This window comes from Amphiura filiformis, chromosome 14, assembly GCF_039555335.1.
Source record: "Amphiura filiformis chromosome 14, Afil_fr2py, whole genome shotgun sequence".
Classification (NCBI taxonomy): domain Eukaryota; kingdom Metazoa; phylum Echinodermata; class Ophiuroidea; order Amphilepidida; family Amphiuridae; genus Amphiura; species Amphiura filiformis.
Window position 1 is genome coordinate 44,213,170 of NC_092641.1, and position 19,403 is coordinate 44,232,572.

Genomic DNA, 19,403 nt, shown 5'->3' on the forward strand with positions numbered 1-19,403 from the left:
GTGCATTTGCATTATAGTTAAAATATGCAATATACAATCGCAGTTGGATTGTGTCAAGCTGTTGAAAGCTAGCTGTGTTCATTCAATTGAAATTTCTAGTCTAGTTCAGAAATGAAAACAACATCACCAATCACATAACGGCAACAGTGTGTTGGATGAGAGTGTGGTATGATTGATCACACAAATCATGTACCACATTGCTCTTACTTGTGTAGTAAAGACTTCAAAAAAATTAAGTTATTTTCACCCCTGTTTATCCTAAGCAGATATGTTATTGGAAATGTTAAAGCATAAAAAATTACATGTTCGAAAATTACCACTTTTACATGCATTACCTCCTCTTACTAAAGGAGCTCAGGAGCAAAATCAATTTTTATGAATTGTAGGATGTTCTGGTTTAGTTAATCACTTAATGGGCCTTTAATAGTGAAATGACTTACCGGTGCAGTTAGACCTGCTGGTGTACAGTACTGTCCTGCTGGACATGTCTGACACTCTGATTCCTGTATTAATCCTATTTCATCACTGTATGTGCTGATAGGACAAGCTCTTGGTTATTCAGTAGATTTATGGAGACTTAATAGTGAAATGACTTACGGTGCAGTTAGACCCGCTGGTGTACAGTACTGTCCTGCTGGACATGTCTGACACTCTGATTCCTGTATTAATCCTATTTCATCACTGTATGTGCCGATAGGACAAGCTCTTGGTTATTCAGTAGATTTATGGAGACTTAATAGTGAAATGACTTACCGGTGCAGTTAGACCCGCTGGTGTACAGTACTGTCCTGCTGGACATGTCTGACACTCTGATTCCTGTATTAGTCCTATTTCATCACTGTATGTGCCGATAGGACAAGCTCTTGGTTATTCAGTAGATTTATGGAGACTTAATAGTGAAATGACTTACCGGTGCAGTTAGACCTGCTGGTGTACAGTACTGTCCTGCTGGACATGTCTGACACTCTGATTCCTGTATTAATCCTATTTCATCACTGTATGTGCCGATAGGACAAGCTCTTGGTTATCCAGTAGATTTATGGAGACTTAATAGTGAAATGACTTACCGGTGCAGTTAGACCTGCTGGTGTACAGTACTGTCCTGCTGGACATGTCTGACACTCTGATTCCTGTATTAATCCTATTTCATCACTGTATGTGCCGATAGGACAAGCTCTTGGTTATCCAGTAGATTTATGGAGACTTAATAGTGAAATGACTTACCGGTGCAGTTAGACCGGCTGGTGTACAGTACTGTCCTGCTGGACATGTCTGACACTCTGATTCCTGTATTAGTCCTATTTCATCACTGTATGTGCCGATAGGACAAGCTCTTGGTTATCCAGTAGATTTATGGAGACTTAATAGTGAAATGACTTACCGGTGCAGTTAGACCCGCTGGTGTACAGTACTGTCCTGCTGGACATGTCTGACACTCTGATTCCTGTATTAGTCCTATTTCATCACTGTATGTGCCAATAGGACAAGCTCTTGGTTATCCAGTAGATTTATGGAGACTTAATAGTGAAATGACTTACGGTGCAGTTAGACCTGCCGGTGTACAGTACTGTCCTGCTGGACATGTCTGACACTCTGATTCCTGTATTAGTCCTATTTCATCACTGTATGTGCCGATAGGACAAGCTCTTGGTTATCCAGTAGATTTATGGAGACTTAATAGTGAAATGACTTACCGGTGCAGTTAGACCTGCTGGTGTACAGTATTGTCCTGCTGGACATGTCTGACACTCTGATTCCTGTATTAGTCCTATTTCATCACTGTATGTGCCGATAGGACAAGCTCTTGGTTATCCAGTAGATTTATGGAGACTTAATAGTGAAATGACTTAAGAGTGCAGGTACACCGGCCGGTGTACAGTACTGTCCTGCTGGACATGTCTGACACTCTGATTCCTGTATTAGTCCTATTTCATCACTGTATGTGCCGATAGGACAAGCTCTTGGTTATCCAGTAGATTTATTTATGGAGACGGTGCAGTTAGACCTGCTGGTGTACAGTATTGTCCTGCTGGACATGTCTGACACTCTGATTCCTGTATTAATCCTATTTCATCACTGTATGTGCCAATAGGACAAGCTCTTGGTTATCCAGTAGATTTATGGAGACTTAATAGTGAAATGACTTACCGGTGCAGTTAGACCTGCCGGTGTACAGTACTGTCCTGCTGGACATGTCTGACACTCTGATTCCTGTATTAGTCCTATTTCATCACTGTATGTGCCGATAGGACAAGCTCTTGGTTATCCAGTAGATTTATGGAGACTTAATAGTGAAATGACTTACCGGTGCAGTTAGACCTGCTGGTGTACAGTACTGTCCTGCTGGACATGTCTGACACTCTGATTCCTGTATTAGTCCTATTTCATCACTGTATGTGCCGATAGGACAAGCTCTTGGTTATCCAGTAGATTTATGGAGACTTAATAGTGAAATGACTTACCGGTGCAGTTAGACCTGCTGGTGTACAGTACTGTCCTGCTGGACATGTCTGACACTCTGATTCCTGTATTAGTCCTATTTCATCACTGTATGTGCCAATAGGACAAGCTCTTGGTTATTCAGTAGATTTATGGAGACTTAATAGTGAAATGACTTACCGGTGCAGTTAGACCTGCTGGTGTACAGTACTGTCCTGCTGGACATGTCTGACACTCTGATTCCTGTATTAGTCCTATTTCATCACTGTATGTGCCAATAGGACAAGCTCTTGGTTATTCAGTAGATTTATGGAGACTTAATAGTGAAATGACTTACCGGTGCAGTTAGACCTGCTGGTGTACAGTACTGTCCTGCTGGACATGTCTGACACTCTGATTCCTGTATTAGTCCTATTTCATCACTGTATGTGCTGATAGGACAAGCTCTTGGTTATCCAGTAGATTTATGGAGACTTAATAGTGAAATGACTTACCGGTGCAGTTAGACCTGCTGGTGTACAGTACTGTCCTGCTGGACATGTCTGACACTCTGATTCCTGTATTAGTCCTATTTCATCACTGTATGTGCCAATAGGACAAGCTCTTGGTTATCCAGTAGATTTATGGAGACTTAATAGTGAAATGACTTACCGGTGCAGTTAGACCTGCTGGTGTACAGTACTGTCCTGCTGGACATGTCTGACACTCTGATTCCTGTATTAGTCCTATTTCATCACTGTATGTGCCAATAGGACAAGCTCTTGGTTATCCAGTAGATTTATGGAGACTTAATAGTGAAATGACTTACCGGTGCAGTTAGACCTGCTGGTGTACAGTACTGTCCTGCTGGACATGTCTGACACTCTGATTCCTGTATTAATCCTATTTCATCACTGTATGTGCTGATAGGACAAGCTCTTGGTTATTCAGTAGATTTATGGAGACTTAATAGTGAAATGACTTACCGGTGCAGTTAGACCTGCTGGTGTACAGTACTGTCCTGCTGGACATGTCTGACACTCTGATTCCTGTATTAGTCCTATTTCATCACTGTATGTGCTGATAGGACAAGCTCTTGGTTATTCAGTAGATTTATGGAGACTTAATAGTGAAATGACTTACCGGTGCAGTTAGACCTGCTGGTGTACAGTACTGTCCTGCTGGACATGTCTGACACTCTGATTCCTGTATTAATCCTATTTCATCACTGTATGTGCTGATAGGACAACCTCTTGGTTATACAGTAGATTTATGGAGACTTAATAGTGAAATGACTTACCGGTGCAGTTAGACCTGCTGGTGTACAGTACTGTCCTGCTGGACATGTCTGACACTCTGATTCCTGTATTAATCCTATTTCATCACTGTATGTGCTGATAGGACAAGCTCTTGGTTATTCAGTAGATTTATGAAGACTTAATAGTGAAATGACTTACCGGTGCAGTTAGACCCGCTGGTGTACAGTACTGTCCTGCTGGACATGTCTGACACTCTGATTCCTGTATTAATCCTATTTCATCACTGTATGTGCTGATAGGACAAGCTCTTGGTTATCCAGTAGATTTATGAAGACTTAATAGTGAAATGACTTACCGGTGCAGTTAGACCTGCCGGTGTACAGTATTGTCCTGCTGGACATGTCTGACACTCTGATTCCTGTATTAATCCTATTTCATCACTGTATGTGCTGATAGGACAAGCTCTTGGTTATTCAGTAGATTTATGAAGACTTAATAGTGAAATGACTTACCGGTGCAGTTAGACCTGCCGGTGTACAGTATTGTCCTGCTGGACATGTCTGACACTCTGATTCCTGTATTAATCCTATTTCATCACTGTATGTGCCAATAGGACAAGCTCTTGGTTATCCAGTAGATTTATGAAGACTTAATAGTGAAATGACTTACCGGTGCAGTTAGACCTGCTGGTGTACAGTACTGTCCTGCTGGACATGTCTGACACTCTGATTCCTGTATTAGTCCTATTTCATCACTGTATGTGCCGATAGGACAAGCTCTTGGTTATCCAGTAGATTTATGGAGACTTAATAGTGAAATGACTTACCGGTGCAGTTAGACCTGCTGGTGTACAGTACTGTCCTGCTGGACATGTCTGACACTCTGATTCCTGTATTAGTCCTATTTCATCACTGTATGTGCCGATAGGACAAGCTCTTGGTTATCCAGTAGATTTATGGAGACTTAATAGTGAAATGACTTACCGGTGCAGTTAGACCTGCTGGTGTACAGTACTGTCCTGCTGGACATGTCTGACACTCTGATTCCTGTATTAGTCCTATTTCATCACTGTATGTGCCGATAGGACAAGCTCTTGGTTATTCAGTAGATTTATGAAGACTTAATAGTGAAATGACTTACCGGTGCAGTTAGACCTGCTGGTGTACAGTACTGTCCTGCTGGACATGTCTGACACTCTGATTCCTGTATTAGTCCTATTTCATCACTGTATGTGCCGATAGGACAAGCTCTTGGTTATTCAGTAGATTTATGAAGACTTAATAGTGAAATGACTTACCGGTGCAGTTAGACCTGCCGGTGTACAGTATTGTCCTGCTGGACATGTCTGACACTCTGATTCCTGTATTAGTCCTATTTCATCACTGTATGTGCCGATAGGACAAGCTCTTGGTTATTCAGTAGATTTATGGAGACTTAATAGTGAAATGACTTACCGGTGCAGTTAGACCTGCTGGTGTACAGTACTGTCCTGCTGGACATGTCTGACACTCTGATTCCTGTATTAGTCCTATTTCATCACTGTATGTGCCGATAGGACAAGCTCTTGGTTATCCAGTAGATTTATGAAGACTTAATAGTGAAATGACTTACCGGTGCAGTTAGACCTGCTGGTGTACAGTACTGTCCTGCTGGACATGTCTGACACTGATTCCTGTATTAGCCCTATTTCATCACTGTATGTGCCGATAGGACAAGCTCTTGGTTATCCAGTAGATTTATGGAGACTTAATAGTGAAATGACTTACCGGTGCAGTTAGACCTGCTGGTGTACAGTACTGTCCTGCTGGACATGTCTGACACTCTGATTCCTGTATTAGTCCTATTTCATCACTGTATGTGCCAATAGGACAAGCTCTTGGTTATCCAGTAGATTTATGGAGACTTAATAGTGAAATGACTTACCGGTGCAGTTAGACCTGCTGGTGTACAGTACTGTCCTGCTGGACATGTCTGACACTCTGATTCCTGTATTAGTCCTATTTCATCACTGTATGTGCCAATAGGACAAGCTCTTGGTTATTCAGTAGATTTATGGAGACTTAATAGTGAAATGACTTACCGGTGCAGTTAGACCTGCTGGTGTACAGTACTGTCCTGCTGGACATGTCTGACACTCTGATTCCTGTATTAGTCCTATTTCATCACTGTATGTGCTGATAGGACAAGCTCTTGGTTATCCAGTAGATTTATGGAGACTTAATAGTGAAATGTCTTACCGGTGCAGTTAGACCTGCTGGTGTACAGTACTGTCCTGCTGGACATGTCTGACACTCTGATTCCTGTATTAGCCCTATTTCATCACTGTATGTGCCGATAGGACAACCTCTTGGTTATCCAGTAGATTTATGAAGACTTAATAGTGAAATGACTTACCGGTGCAGTTAGACCCGCTGGTGTACAGTACTGTCCTGCTGGACATGTCTGACACTCTGATTCCTGTATTAGTCCTATTTCATCACTGTATGTGCTGATAGGACAAGCTCTTGGTTATCCAGTAGATTTATGAAGACTTAATAGTGAAATGCCCTACCGGTGCAGTTAGACCTGCTGGTGTACAGTACTGTCCTGCTGGACATGTCTGACACTCTGATTCCTGTATTAGTCCTATTTCATCACTGTATGTGCTGATAGGACAAGCTCTAGGCCATGGATCCTATGATTAAAACAAACAAAAAACAAATAAATCAATCAATAAAACAAACAAACAAATATATAGTTTTGTTACAAAAACGTAAACTGGCATGTTATTCAATTTGTTCTGGGTAGTCCATGCAGGTAAGGCCATCTTAATTTAATAGTTTGTCTCAAAGCCCTTCTTAAAATGAAAGCCTAACATGGAATGCAGGTTTTGGGGTTTTTTTTACTTAAATATTTATCAAATCAGGGGACAATCTATTTGACAAGAATATGCTTGACAAGCTGGACATTTATACCATAGAACAAAAGTCAGAACCATAAATGATTATAATACTATATGCCAAGATGATTTTGCTGTATTCAGCTAGTATTTTATGCTTTTTTACAGGTCAATATTTCAAAAATGAGGGGTCGGTCACCCTCCTTTGCACTGTATTTTTTTGTGGGACATGAGAGCACATCAGAAATATCAAATTGCATTCTGGATTAGAGGAATGTACTTCTGATATCAAATAATTTTGATTTTTTTTTTGACATTCACGATACAATACAAATTTTATGAAAAATTAGTAAAAATTGAACTTTTTGACATTTTTGACATTTAACAAATGTAGAAATAAAAGTTATAAATATAATAATACGTACTTAAAGTGTCTGTAGCTGGGAGGCAAAGCCATCCATCATTTGGAAATTGTGACCTTTCATATTGAAGATATACGAGGGGGTATCCAAAAGTTTTTGACATCACCCAGAAGGAAAAGAGCTATATTGATGAAATTTTGTCAGTGTAATCACTGGTCCTTATGTACATTATGGTCCAAAAATGGTCTCATAAGTATGTTTACTTTCTTTACAGATGGCGCTAGATGGGCAGTAGGCGCATAACCTGCAAGATGGTGAAAATTGAGGCACGCAGCGTGATTAAGTTCCTGCATTTGGAGGGTTAGGCCTACAATGCTCAGAAAAACTATGATGAAATGAAAGCTATCTACAGTGATGATTGCCCATCATATGGCACTGTTGCTTTTTTCCAAACTGGCCACATGTCCCTCACATATGAGCCAAGAAGTGGGCGTCAATCATTTACGGATAATGCGGCCACAGTGAAGAAACACAAGAAAGTGGAGGATCTTATCATGAAAAGGTTATGCGCCTACTGCCCATCATAGCGCCACCTGTAAAAAATTAAACATACTTATGAGACCATTTTTGGACCATAATGTACATAAGGACCAGTGATTACACTGACAAAATTTCATCACTATAGCTCTTTTCCTTCTAGGTGATGTCAAAAACTTTTGGATACCCCCTCGTACATTTTTGTTTTATATCACAAATTTCAAAAAACTATTTCATATTAGAAGGACATTCCTTGTATTCAGAATGCAATTTAGTGTGCCTGATGTGATCTCAGGTCAAGCAAAAAATGTGTGAAAATGTCACTATCCAAGTCCTTAAACAGATATAAGTTACAGGAGTTCCAAGAAGTGCTAATTTGAAGAAAGGGTGTAATCAAGTTGAATAACTAGCTTACCTTATCACCGCTCAAGCAGTAGGATCCCATAGGGCACGGATCATTCTCCAAGTCCGGAGCAATAACTCTGCTGTAGTTACAGAACATTCCAGCAGGGCATATCTTGTATGCAAACATATCATCTCTACTAGTTGTTGTACTGTCACAGTAGTGACCTGCCTCACAGGTGGTACACTCATCAGCACCTGTATCCTGCAATAGACAGAGAAAAAATCACTTGAACATGTCATCTCTACTAGTTGTTGTAATGTCACAGTAGTGACCTGCCTCACAGGTGGTACACTCATCAGCACCTGTATCCTGCAATACAGAGAAAAAATCACTTGAAGGCTGGTGATAACAAGCACTTCACTTGTGCAAAATTAGCCCTACTCCCCATTCCAGAAAAATACAGTAATGAAAGTTGAATTTCACTATTTGACCAAATATATGAATTAATGGCCAAAAACATACATTTTTAGTGTTGTGACATTCAAGTCTGAGAACTTATACAATAGGTGTTTGACATAAGGCAGCTATTACATTCTACTGCCCTTACCATGGTCTTGCACTTCGCCCACAAGTTTGTCTCCAAAAATGAACTTCCAGATTTCTTAACCAAAGTTATAAAGCTGCTTTTATACTTTAACATGGCCTCTCACCCTGCTGATGCCAGATTATGTAACATGTGATTTCATGTCACAAATATGGTACAAATTCCTTATAGTTTTACATTTTCATTATGGTCTTTAAAATTGAAGCTTCCAACAACTGCTGCATTTCGATGCGATGGGTCAAAAATGTTCTTTAAAACAAAAAAAGAACAAAGTAAGTGTTTTAAGGGCAGCTTTTTCTGCCAAGAATGACTTACTGAGTATGCTCCTTTACCACATGGCGTTGGATCAGTGTTGCCAGTTCCATTACAGTAGTAACCAGCAGTACAACTGGAGCAGTCGTTAACATTCTGGCCTTCTAGTTCATCACGGTATGTACCACTGCAAAATATATCAGAGACAAGTGTTAAAGTGAAAGCCACACTTTGAATATAAATTGACCAGCAGATACAAGTTGTAGCCCTACTATTGCATGACATATGGATGGCTTAAGGGAAATTAGCCCATATTTGCAAGACTATCCATGCTGTTTTCCTGGGAAATGATGATTTTCAATGTCAGGGTTTAAAGGCTCTATCAGTGATTCTAGCAAAAGGGTTAAAAAAGTTAAAATTTGGAGGATTGGCTTCAAGGTGAAGGTTAAGGGTAGACGAGGTATTGTTGGTCGAAGCAACTAAAAAAATCAATTTTCATTATCTAGATCCATATATTATTGAAAAATAACACCTTGATTTTTGCAAAACATCATTCTACAAATCCTATACCTTGAAAACTTGCTTAATTTATTGTTGTTAATGAGTTATGTACGTTTTACAAAAGTGTTGTTGTTTCAGCCCTCTTTACAACATAACTCAAGAACCACATGACCTACCAAATATATCTGTGATATTTAACCTGATAACCTTAAGTCAGTAAAATTGTCATTAGGTATTTTTTCATACAAAATATTAGTAAAATGGAGTAAAACCAAATCTTTGGTATTATTGGTATTATTATTACTTACGCTGGACATGCAGTAGGCAGCGATGAGCCTTGTGGGCAATAATGCCCTTCTGTGCAGTCCTCACACTGCTCCCATCTAATGTTGCCTTGGTTGTTGCTGTAAGATCCAGCATGACATGGGTATTGCGTATCCGACTCAGTTCCTAAAGTTGAAAGTTTTGAAAACACATATAAATCAATATTTTATAAATTGATACAAGTGACGCTGTTTTTGCCTCAGTGATTTATAGTAAATGATTGGCTTGATGCTCTTTAAATAGAAGTAAACACTGAGCATGCGTGAGATTGCAGAAAAGAAAACGAGCATAAATTCAGCTTAAAAAACACAATATTGTATTTATCTGGCCTTACCTGCAGGACAATAGTGACCAGTAGGACACAATGCAGTTGGTTCAGTAGATGCTTCCAAACAATAGTATCCCCTGGGACACACATAACACTCTGCAGAAGCAGCCAGATTGGTCTGATTGGTCCAAGTACCTGCTGGACATGGGTACTGGTCTGAATGCTGGGTGCCCAGTGGACAATAATGGCCTTGTGCACAAATCTCAGGTGGCTGCTGTTGACCACCGGTTCCTGTAAAAAATACATTTTGAGACTTTAAAATTATGAAAGAAAAATATAAAGATTTCACAGTAAGGGGCAATTGGTGAGAGCAAAATATGAAATATAATTACGAGGTCATTGGGTGACAACATGATTTTTTTATTTATGGCATTCTGTTAGAGCAAACAGACTGTTTAGACCTAAATTAAGTTAGGGAGGGGGGCATTGGGTGTTTATAAATGGGATCTTTTTGGTGAGAGATGTTTCCTGATGAATCTTAACTTGATTAGATAATTTTGTTATTCACACAGTTCCAAATAAGCTCACTTGGGGTGGAGCTTTCAACTTCCTGTTAGTAGCAAATCGCAGAGCAATTTTAAACCAAAACCAAACTAGTCATATGTGGATGCTACTGTGAGTCGGAGTAAGGTTTTCTCTTTTCAAAATATTTGTATATAAAGGTATATTTTTCCTGAAACACTGGCTTTGGAGAAAATATTTGGAATAAAATCTCCTTTTTGCTGGTGGGTGAAACTTATTGGGGATATAAAATGTTTATACATTAACCCCATGAGAACTACCTGCCAATTGGCCAAAAAGAAGTTTTCATTATCAATTGGACCAATCAGCAACATTGTTAAAATGATTTCACCTCGCAAAAAAATTGGGGTGAATTATTTGCAAAGCTCCATTCTGATTGGTGATTAAAGTGAAGATATCATGTAATTGACCAACCAGAGCCAATGTTAGATCGGCAGGTAGTGCTCAGGGGGTTAATTTTGTTTTCTGATGGTTTTACCACTTACCAAGATAGCATGCATACTGTTCAATGCATGTATCACACTGGAATGCAGAGGTCAGGTTGTAATAGTCTGTGTAGGTACCAGCTGGGCATGGATTGGCTGTAGCACTGTCACTGCCCTCGGGACAGAAATGACTGAAACAAACAAATCAAACAACTTTAAAGGTTCGTGAACCGATCAACAGCCTCATTCCCCTGATTTAAATCATTGTTGATGAGATACAATGTATAATAGATCCTATTTTTCTCATTACCATCCTGAAATTTGATGTTCTAAATTGATTTTTTTAAACCAGATGTGTGGTTACCACGGTAGCGCTGTTCCCACACTATCAGTGCATTGTAGGAATAGGTCCAGGAATTTCACTTTGATTAAATCATACATGCACACAAATTCCGTAAGCAGTAAGCTTACAGGTTTGGTTGTTGGCAGGCTTCAAACCCGTAAGTTTGCTATCTGAGTTTGAGTGATAAAATATAACAGCCACTTGCGGTCAGACAACCCAATTACACTATTACTACCAAATGGCTGTAAACCCAGATCTCAAGATGAAAGCTGCTACATGTGACCAGCTCCAACAAAACCCGGAACAAGTCACTAGACATGTTTTTGAGTTATAGGCCTTTAAAGATGACATTCCCATTTAAAAAAATCAAATTTTGGAATACCTACTTTCATGGTATTTGACTGTGGGACCAAGTGGACTTTCAAATCCTTGAAAGCACTTATCAAAAAGAGGTTTATTTAATCAATAAATAACAGTTGAACTAGGATAATCCCTATTCAAAGTAAATAGAAATTAGGCAAAAATGTCAATGTATCATTTACAAATTTATCCATATCTTGATAAGTATTGATGCTATTTATATCATTTTAACTTGCTAGACGAAGGGAGCTTTCTTAGTTTCCCATATATCCCCCAACACATTACAGATTTCACTTCTGGATATCCCGAACATATTACACATATGTTTGGACTCCAGGTTTTAATCTTTATATAGTATTGTGACTATTCGAATAAGTGTGGAAGTGTGGACCTTAATTTTTGGCGACTTACCCTTGACTGCATGGTGTATCAGGTTCAACCAGACCAACTGTAGTACAGGCAAACCCAGCAGTACAGTCTGCACAATCACCCTCTGCATCCTGTCCTACCATTGGATTAAATGTCCCTGCAGGACAAGATTGGGGTGTGTCTGTCCCGGTAGGACAATAGTAACCCTCAGGACATGTCTTGCAAGATTCTTGAGCTGAAAAAGACAGTAAATTATGTTATAAGGTTACTTATTTATATCAGTACTCATTTTTAGACCAGCTCCCACAAAATCCCATCCTATCCAACCATAGGATTAAATGTCCCTGCTGGAAAAGATTGTGGTGTGTCTGTCTGTCCCAGTAGGATCATTTGCTACCTCACTGTTAAGACTGATGCTCTCAATCATCAACATTCTTTGTTTAAGACTGCAAAATAATATCTTAATTTTTATCGGACTTTACCCCCCAAAATCTGGGTGTACCGATTCTACATAGTTACCTCCAATTTAACCAACCTTTTTACCATGTCTGAATGTTTACTACAAATTTTTAAAACAATTGGCGCGTGATCATGTCACAATGATTCAGAAAGACATGGGGCACCTCGGAAGTCACACAATTGTTCACGACCAAAGTCACACACAAACATTTTCTTGAGTCCAGAAATTTTTGAAAACTATGTTTTTCATTCATCAATAACACGAATAACACACAAAGTTAGCAGACGACAAAGGATTGCGCTATTCCAGTTGAAATCCATACACCTCCTACGGAAGACACAAATTTAATATTCCACAAAGGGAGTGTGAATTTCAAATGAGGTCACCTAAATGGGTGACTCCATTTGAAATCTACACCCCTGTGTGGGCGATTAATATCATGTCTTCCATAAGGGGTGTGTGGATTTCAACTGGAATAGCACATTCCTTCCAAATCACTGTAACTGTGGGCTGACATCCTAGCAACCCTGAATGACACCTACCTGTAGCGCCCTCTTCTTCAGTGAATGTGCCTCCTGGACATGGGAAGTCCTCGTAATTCTGTGTAGTAGGGGGACAGTAGTGACCTTTAGGACATATTCGAGGTTCACTAGATCCTGTATGGTAAATGAAAAAAAAAGTGAGATTTGTTGCAGCAATGATGATGTGATATTTTAATTATTAAAAGTTCAGAAGGGTCAAAATTTTATACAAGTGTAAGAACTCTTCTTTATGGACAAACCACAGACTACTACAGACCATGTATCAACATTCAAAGTCCCTGCGCATTGTATGCTGTGAATTCTCATATATTCATGAGGGTGGATTGTTCGATCATGCCGTGTCTAACAATCACACCAGCGTTGCGTGCTTTTGCGTATACGCAATAGAGCTTTGCGTATCTTCGCGATATAACGTAAAATATGCGTTAAGTCTGTCGCATTTCATGAACAATCAGCCCTCATTATCGGGCGATGCTGAGACTTTGACTGCTTGGACACGATATCTTTTTCATCCATGGGACCAACACTGCCATTGTTCCCGCTGCCATTAACCACTGTCATCTTCATTACCATAACAACCACTACCATCCATCTTCACCATCACTACCACTATTGTATTTGTCATCACCACTACCAACATCATTATCACCACCATCATCATTATCATTGTCGCCAGTCCAGATTTGTTGTCATTGTAAACTTCACTGTGGTCATCATTCTTTATCACCATCGCCACCATCTTCATCGACACTGGCATTATCATCATCACCAGTCAAGGTCTTCATCTCATCATCATTGTCATCATCAATATCAACACGTTCACCAGCACATCAACCATTCTATCTTACATGGCAAACAACCGAGTCACACCATATCCTAAACCAAAGTTCAGCTCTCCAGTTGAAATCCATCCACCCCCTATTCAGGTAACCCCATTTGTAATTCACACTCCCTGTGTGGAAGATTAAGGTCATGTCTTCTATAGAGGGTATACATATTTTAACTGGAATAGCACAATACAGCTCTCAAGCTAACCCTATAACACAGACCATACTGTGCAACAAATAAGTCTTTCACACTGACCTTAAGGGATCTGGAATGAGCGTTTTGAGCGTTTCGACAGTATTTTGTAGGGGACATGAGAGCACCTCAGACATATCGAATTGCATTCTGAATACGAAGCATGTATATCTGATATCAAATAATTTTCATTTTTTGAAATTCACGATATAATACAAATTTTATGACAAATTATAAAAAATTGATATTTTTTCAAATTTTGATATATAACAGTCCTCGAAGTAAATTTTATAAATCTAATGATATATTCTTAAAGTGTATGTAGCTGGGAGGAAAAGCCGACGATCAATTGAAAATTTTGACCTTTCATATTGAAGATTTTTTTCCCAAAAAGCTCTAATTTTATTTGGTGTTTTGGGAAAAAAATCCATATCTTCAATACCAAAGGTAAAATTTTTCAATTGATCCTCGGCTTTTCATCCCACCTACATACACTTTAAGTATAAATCATCAGATTTATTAAGTTTACTTCGAGTACTGTTAAATATCAAAAATATCAATTTTTTATGATTTGCCATAAAATGTGTAATACATTGCGAATTTCAAAAAATCAAAATTACTTGATATCAGAAGAACATTCTTCGTATTCAGAATGCAATTCGATATGTCTGATGTCCTCTAATGTCCCACAATGAATACTGTCCAAGCGTTCATACCCCTTCCCTTAAATACACTACTTTTATGCTCAACTGAGCTGCTGGGCACAAATTTGAAGCCATGATGCAAAATCTGTGCTATGGCTACAACTTAAATGTTGAATTAAAAGGGCATTTCGTGATCCACAGCATCATCCCCCACTTTTCTCAAAAAAAGTTGAGATTTTTATACCATACATGTAGGAAACCCCAGTGAATGCACAGTATTTGCATCATGGGCTCAAATGTGGGTGGGTCCAACTCCAGCTCTGTTGAGCACAAAAGTAGTACATAATGTTTGTGTACACAAAATTTGTTTAGTTTAGATTTAGTTTAAATTAATTTGTTTAGCAAAAATATTGGGAAATTTAAATAACGTTCTGGTACACCAGAACAAAATTACAACATACCGTCTATTGAGCAGTGTAATACACATAATCATGCAGAACTCACAACCCCAAAATTGAAATTTTGGGAATATGCTTTTTTCATGGATATCTAGGATGTTAGGATCACAAAATTACAATTTATTTCAATTATATTACTTACCTAATGGACAGTATCTTCCAGCAGGGCAATCATAGCAATCCCCTTGTTTATCCGCTCCTTGCTTCACTCCATATGTGCCATGGTCACATCCATACTGGGTGCCAAATTCTGTGCCTTCTGGGCAATAGTAACCTCTTGGGCAGATGTACTCTACCGTTGGTGTGCCTATCACTGGAGCTTGTGGGCAGTAATAACCTGAAAATGAAAATATGTAATGATTGTTGTGTGTGGAAGGCATAACATAATCTTCCACACAGGGAGTGTGAATTTCAAATGGGGTTACCTGAATGGGTGACTCCATTTGAAATTCACACCCCCTGTGTGGGAGATTAAGGTCATGTCTTTCATAGGGGGTGTATGTATTTCAACTGGAATAGCCCATTGGTAACACACAAATAGATTTTGATAGATCCAACTGAACATTAGATGTATGGTAAGTCTATGTTAGGGCAAAAAAGTGTCTGTGGTAAGGCCATCTTAATTAAATCCTGTGTCTCAAAGCTTCCGCATGCGTTAGTAAAATCATGCGCGTTGTCCTCTTTGAAAATCAAGAAATTTATTTTTTGATGTCTTTTTATTTGTTTTTTTAACAAGAAGGCAAAAATAAAACCCAACATTCATTTTTGATCAAAAGTTTCAGATTTGTTTTTGTGCAAATTTTGCACACAAAAACAATAAAAGAGAAGAAGAATAGTTTGTAGCAGTGACTTCATTTGTTTACTATCATGACTATTCCAACATTTGCAACATTGGATATATTTTGCACAAAATTCTTGTCCGAAATCTTGAACTGACACATAAAAAAATAAACATAAAAAAATACAATAAAAAACCGCATTAGGTTTTCAATTCCTCACAAGCTTTGAGACACAGGATTTAATTAAGATGACCTAAGAGCACTTAAACTGAAACGTGTGATTGCAGTTGGAGAGTAAAAACGCAAAAGTGTGTGTCACTGTCCAGGTTTGCACGTAGTCATAATTATGTATGGGTGTGTCAATGCGGGTCAAGATCTATTCAGTGATTTGCTCTTTCGGAAAATCATAAAAATTATCCAAATTTAGTTTTTTGGACCTTTGTTAGTCACTACTAGTGAAGCCAAAAACCGTAGCTACATGTATTAAAATGGGGCTTCCTTTTTTTTGCCATTTGCCATTGCCAAAATTTTTCATTTCATAAATTAATCATTCACTTTGAAGCAATTTACGCACAATTCTATTTGTTTTACACTTTCGCTGTGATCACTGAATGTGCCTTTAATGTAACTGAATGGATAAAATTATAATATAACATTCATCTAAATTTCATGTAAGCAGTTTATCGATAATGCAAAATCAATCATCTTTATTAAATTTAGCAACTCTATTTTCCCAAATCCCAATGAGATTTATTCGACATTATCCTCATACGTTTCCTCACTTACCAGGTGGGCATGTAGCGCATCCTCCCTCAGATGAAGTTGCACCTGTTCTGTTACCATAGGAACCAGCTGGACATGCCAAGGCATTCAAACCATCTTCACAATAGTAACCTGAAAAATAAAAAGTGTGTACAATACTACATCAAAAATATGTCAACAAAGAGGACATTTTATACATATTTTTGGTGACCTTGAACTTTCAAAGGATATTTTATTATACACTCTTAGAACCAATCAGAGCAAATGTTAGAAAAATGCAAACCAATCATTAATTGTAAATAATGCACAGGCACGCACATATTTAGTGAAAATTTTGTTATAAAAAAGGCAAAAATCATGGGAATTTTTTCTGTAGGAAATGGGTTAATAAATGCATATCACTTGTTGCTCAAGAAATTCTACAAAATAATGCACTTGTACTGAGATGTTGATGTGTCTAATGCACTCTCCCTGCAGAGGCTTGTGCATTAAATGCATCAACATCTCAGTACATGTGCGCCATTTTGCACAATTCCACTCCCAACAAGTGATACACATTTATTGACCTGTCATTCAAAAAGTTCTAACTCCACCCTTCATAGCTCAGCTTTTGCTAATAGTAGCCATTTCTTATTTAAAGGCCTATTCAGTGATTTGCTCTTTCTGAAAATCATGAAATGTATTTTCCAAAAATTAGAATGCATAACCTGAAATTAGTCTTAGAACAAGTCTTTGGACTCGATTGTCAAAGCATAAGAAAAACACTCTAAACATGCATAAGTTTGGCCCTTATTTCCAAAAATTGACTAAACATTAAAATTAAACTTTTATTGCCAGTTAGAACTAACTAAAGTATTATGAAATTACTAAAATTCTTTATTAAACTGAATAATACTTTTTTTATCCCAAAAATTTATTGCTGTATTTTTCTGGAATCAAGAGTCATCCTCACCTTGTGGGCATACACCATCAGTTGGATTCCTACTCTCACTCCCTTCAGGACACGCATACCCAGTGTCACATTCCAAACATGATGACATAGACTGATTGCTGTAATAACCAGCTGGACATATGACCGGATCAATATCTTTCTGTGGGCAGTAGTAACCAGGTGGACATGGTGTACAGAAATCTTGACCGCCGAGACTGTAGTATCCTTCTGCGCAGTCCTCTGGTGAGGTCTCGGTGTCATTGCAGAACTGACCGGCTGGACAAGATGTACATACCTAGAAATAAAATGATTAATGTCTTCAGTTATCTTTTAAAACAACAACAGTTATAAACTATAAAGATTTGGCACAAGTCTAAGGTTTCAAAGAAATATTTAGTTCAGACTAAAATATTGCTCTTGATTTTGTCCTGTCACTTAATTTTCATTGTAGGTTATTAAAGACAATCGGGAACATGTTTACAAAAACTCATTTCATACTTTCCTGCCGCTTACCGCTTTGCCACTCTGACAACAATTTTGCTTCACTCGCGAGTCGCACCAGAGGCATAGCGGTGACCATCAGCAAGGCAATATATCGATCACTCACCGCTTTGCCCCAAGCGGCAGATCGTTGAATTCAAGTCAACTTGGGGCGGGGGTCGCTCTGACGAATGAGAGCAGGAAGCGATTTTTGCGGTGATGGCGGCAACATTGGCTTTCATAGTCATGCGCTGCCGCTTAGCGCACACCGCTCAGCGGCAATCAGCAGAAAGTATGAAACCCATAAGTGTATGAAAATCACCCTCAAACTGCAGGTTCTTGGTCCTTTTTTCTAAAAATGTATTGATTTTTAATTTTATTCCCAGGTTGGACAAACTAAAAATACAATTTAGTTGGTGCTTCTTACAAAAAAAGAAAATAAGTCCTTTATTCAAATTTTTTTCTTCTTTTTTGAAATAATCGAAAAAAAAACTCACCGTCGAACCAGCCAATGCATATGACCCTGCATAGCAACTAATCATAAAGTTACTATAAGATGATGGACATGCAAACCCTGCCGGACATTGGGTACAGGCTGTCTGTAAGCCCACACTGTAGTATCCTGGATCACAGGCTTGGATAGTGGATGAGTCATCTGTATCGGGGCACTCGTAGCCAGGTGAACAGGCTATGCAAAGCTGAAAAAAGAAATAGGTGATATATATATGAAACTTTTTGAAAGTTTTGAGACAGAGGAATGTAATTCAGTTCTTGGTAGTATAGGCTAGTTTGATTCATAGAAAGAAATTATGTTGTCGGGTTCATCACATATTGACGTATTGTAAGGAAAACTGTCAAGTGCATGATGAACCTGACGATGTGACTTCATTTCATATTTGGGTCGTGACTGATTTTGGTTTAAGCAATACTGTAAACATTTTTGAAAGCAAATGAATAAATTGCCAATTTCAGCAAATATGTTATTGTTGTCCACTCAACTGGATAACTACTTTGCTAAATTCAGTACAAAGTGCCGCCACTAGGGAGATTTTGGGTGACTTTTTCCTTTGCTGTAAATTGGGCTTCTGGATAAGTTACCACTGCAACATTGACTGCTTCTGAACAGTTGTGGCAAATCCAAAAGGCCATCATTGCCACAACATACTTTGGAAGGTAGACATGAGAGTCGACGATAAGTGCGGGTGAGTTAGCGAACTCAAATAGCGCAAGCATACACCAAAGGTAGTTGCGCGTAAACGCTGTCAAGATGAGCGCTCTGTGTAAACTCAGATGAGTGGCCACAAATTACTAATTTTGCAACATTAGTTCACATTTAAGTTATTTTCATTTTCATCTTTCACTACTTACAGTTTGCATGCCATCTGAGTAGTACCCTGCTGTACAATTATAAGCTGAATCTGTTGTTGTCACTGGACATGCTTTCCCTGCTGGACAATTAGTACATGCTATCTGACCTCCAACTGAATAGGTACCCTAAA

The 19,403-nt window shown here is 38.6% G+C and overlaps 2 protein-coding genes across 2 annotated transcripts in view; both read right to left on the reverse strand.

Moving 5' to 3' along the window:
* The window catches only part of LOC140169444 (uncharacterized), a 52,350-nt gene extending 50,156 nt beyond the window's left edge, over positions 1 to 2,194 (reverse strand). Inside the window, exons 1-3 of the mRNA XM_072192705.1 lie at positions 2,149 to 2,194; positions 1,539 to 1,644; positions 754 to 862 (exon numbers count right to left, since the gene is read on the reverse strand). Of these exons, the coding sequence (XP_072048806.1) occupies positions 754 to 862; positions 1,539 to 1,644; positions 2,149 to 2,194 (261 nt within the window). The remainder of the gene's footprint in view (positions 1 to 753; positions 863 to 1,538; positions 1,645 to 2,148) is intronic.
* A 5,888-nt stretch (positions 2,195 to 8,082) lies between these two features.
* Positions 8,083 to 19,403, reverse strand: part of LOC140169445 (uncharacterized) — a 75,576-nt gene continuing 64,255 nt past the window's right edge. The window contains exons 28-39 of the mRNA XM_072192706.1: positions 19,273 to 19,398; positions 18,402 to 18,602; positions 17,446 to 17,719; positions 16,518 to 16,625; positions 15,095 to 15,289; positions 12,831 to 12,944; positions 11,871 to 12,063; positions 10,817 to 10,947; positions 9,816 to 10,040; positions 9,466 to 9,607; positions 8,720 to 8,843; positions 8,083 to 8,169 (exon numbers count right to left, since the gene is read on the reverse strand). Of these exons, the coding sequence (XP_072048807.1) occupies positions 8,083 to 8,169; positions 8,720 to 8,843; positions 9,466 to 9,607; positions 9,816 to 10,040; positions 10,817 to 10,947; positions 11,871 to 12,063; positions 12,831 to 12,944; positions 15,095 to 15,289; positions 16,518 to 16,625; positions 17,446 to 17,719; positions 18,402 to 18,602; positions 19,273 to 19,398 (1,920 nt within the window). The remainder of the gene's footprint in view (positions 8,170 to 8,719; positions 8,844 to 9,465; positions 9,608 to 9,815; positions 10,041 to 10,816; positions 10,948 to 11,870; positions 12,064 to 12,830; positions 12,945 to 15,094; positions 15,290 to 16,517; positions 16,626 to 17,445; positions 17,720 to 18,401; positions 18,603 to 19,272; positions 19,399 to 19,403) is intronic.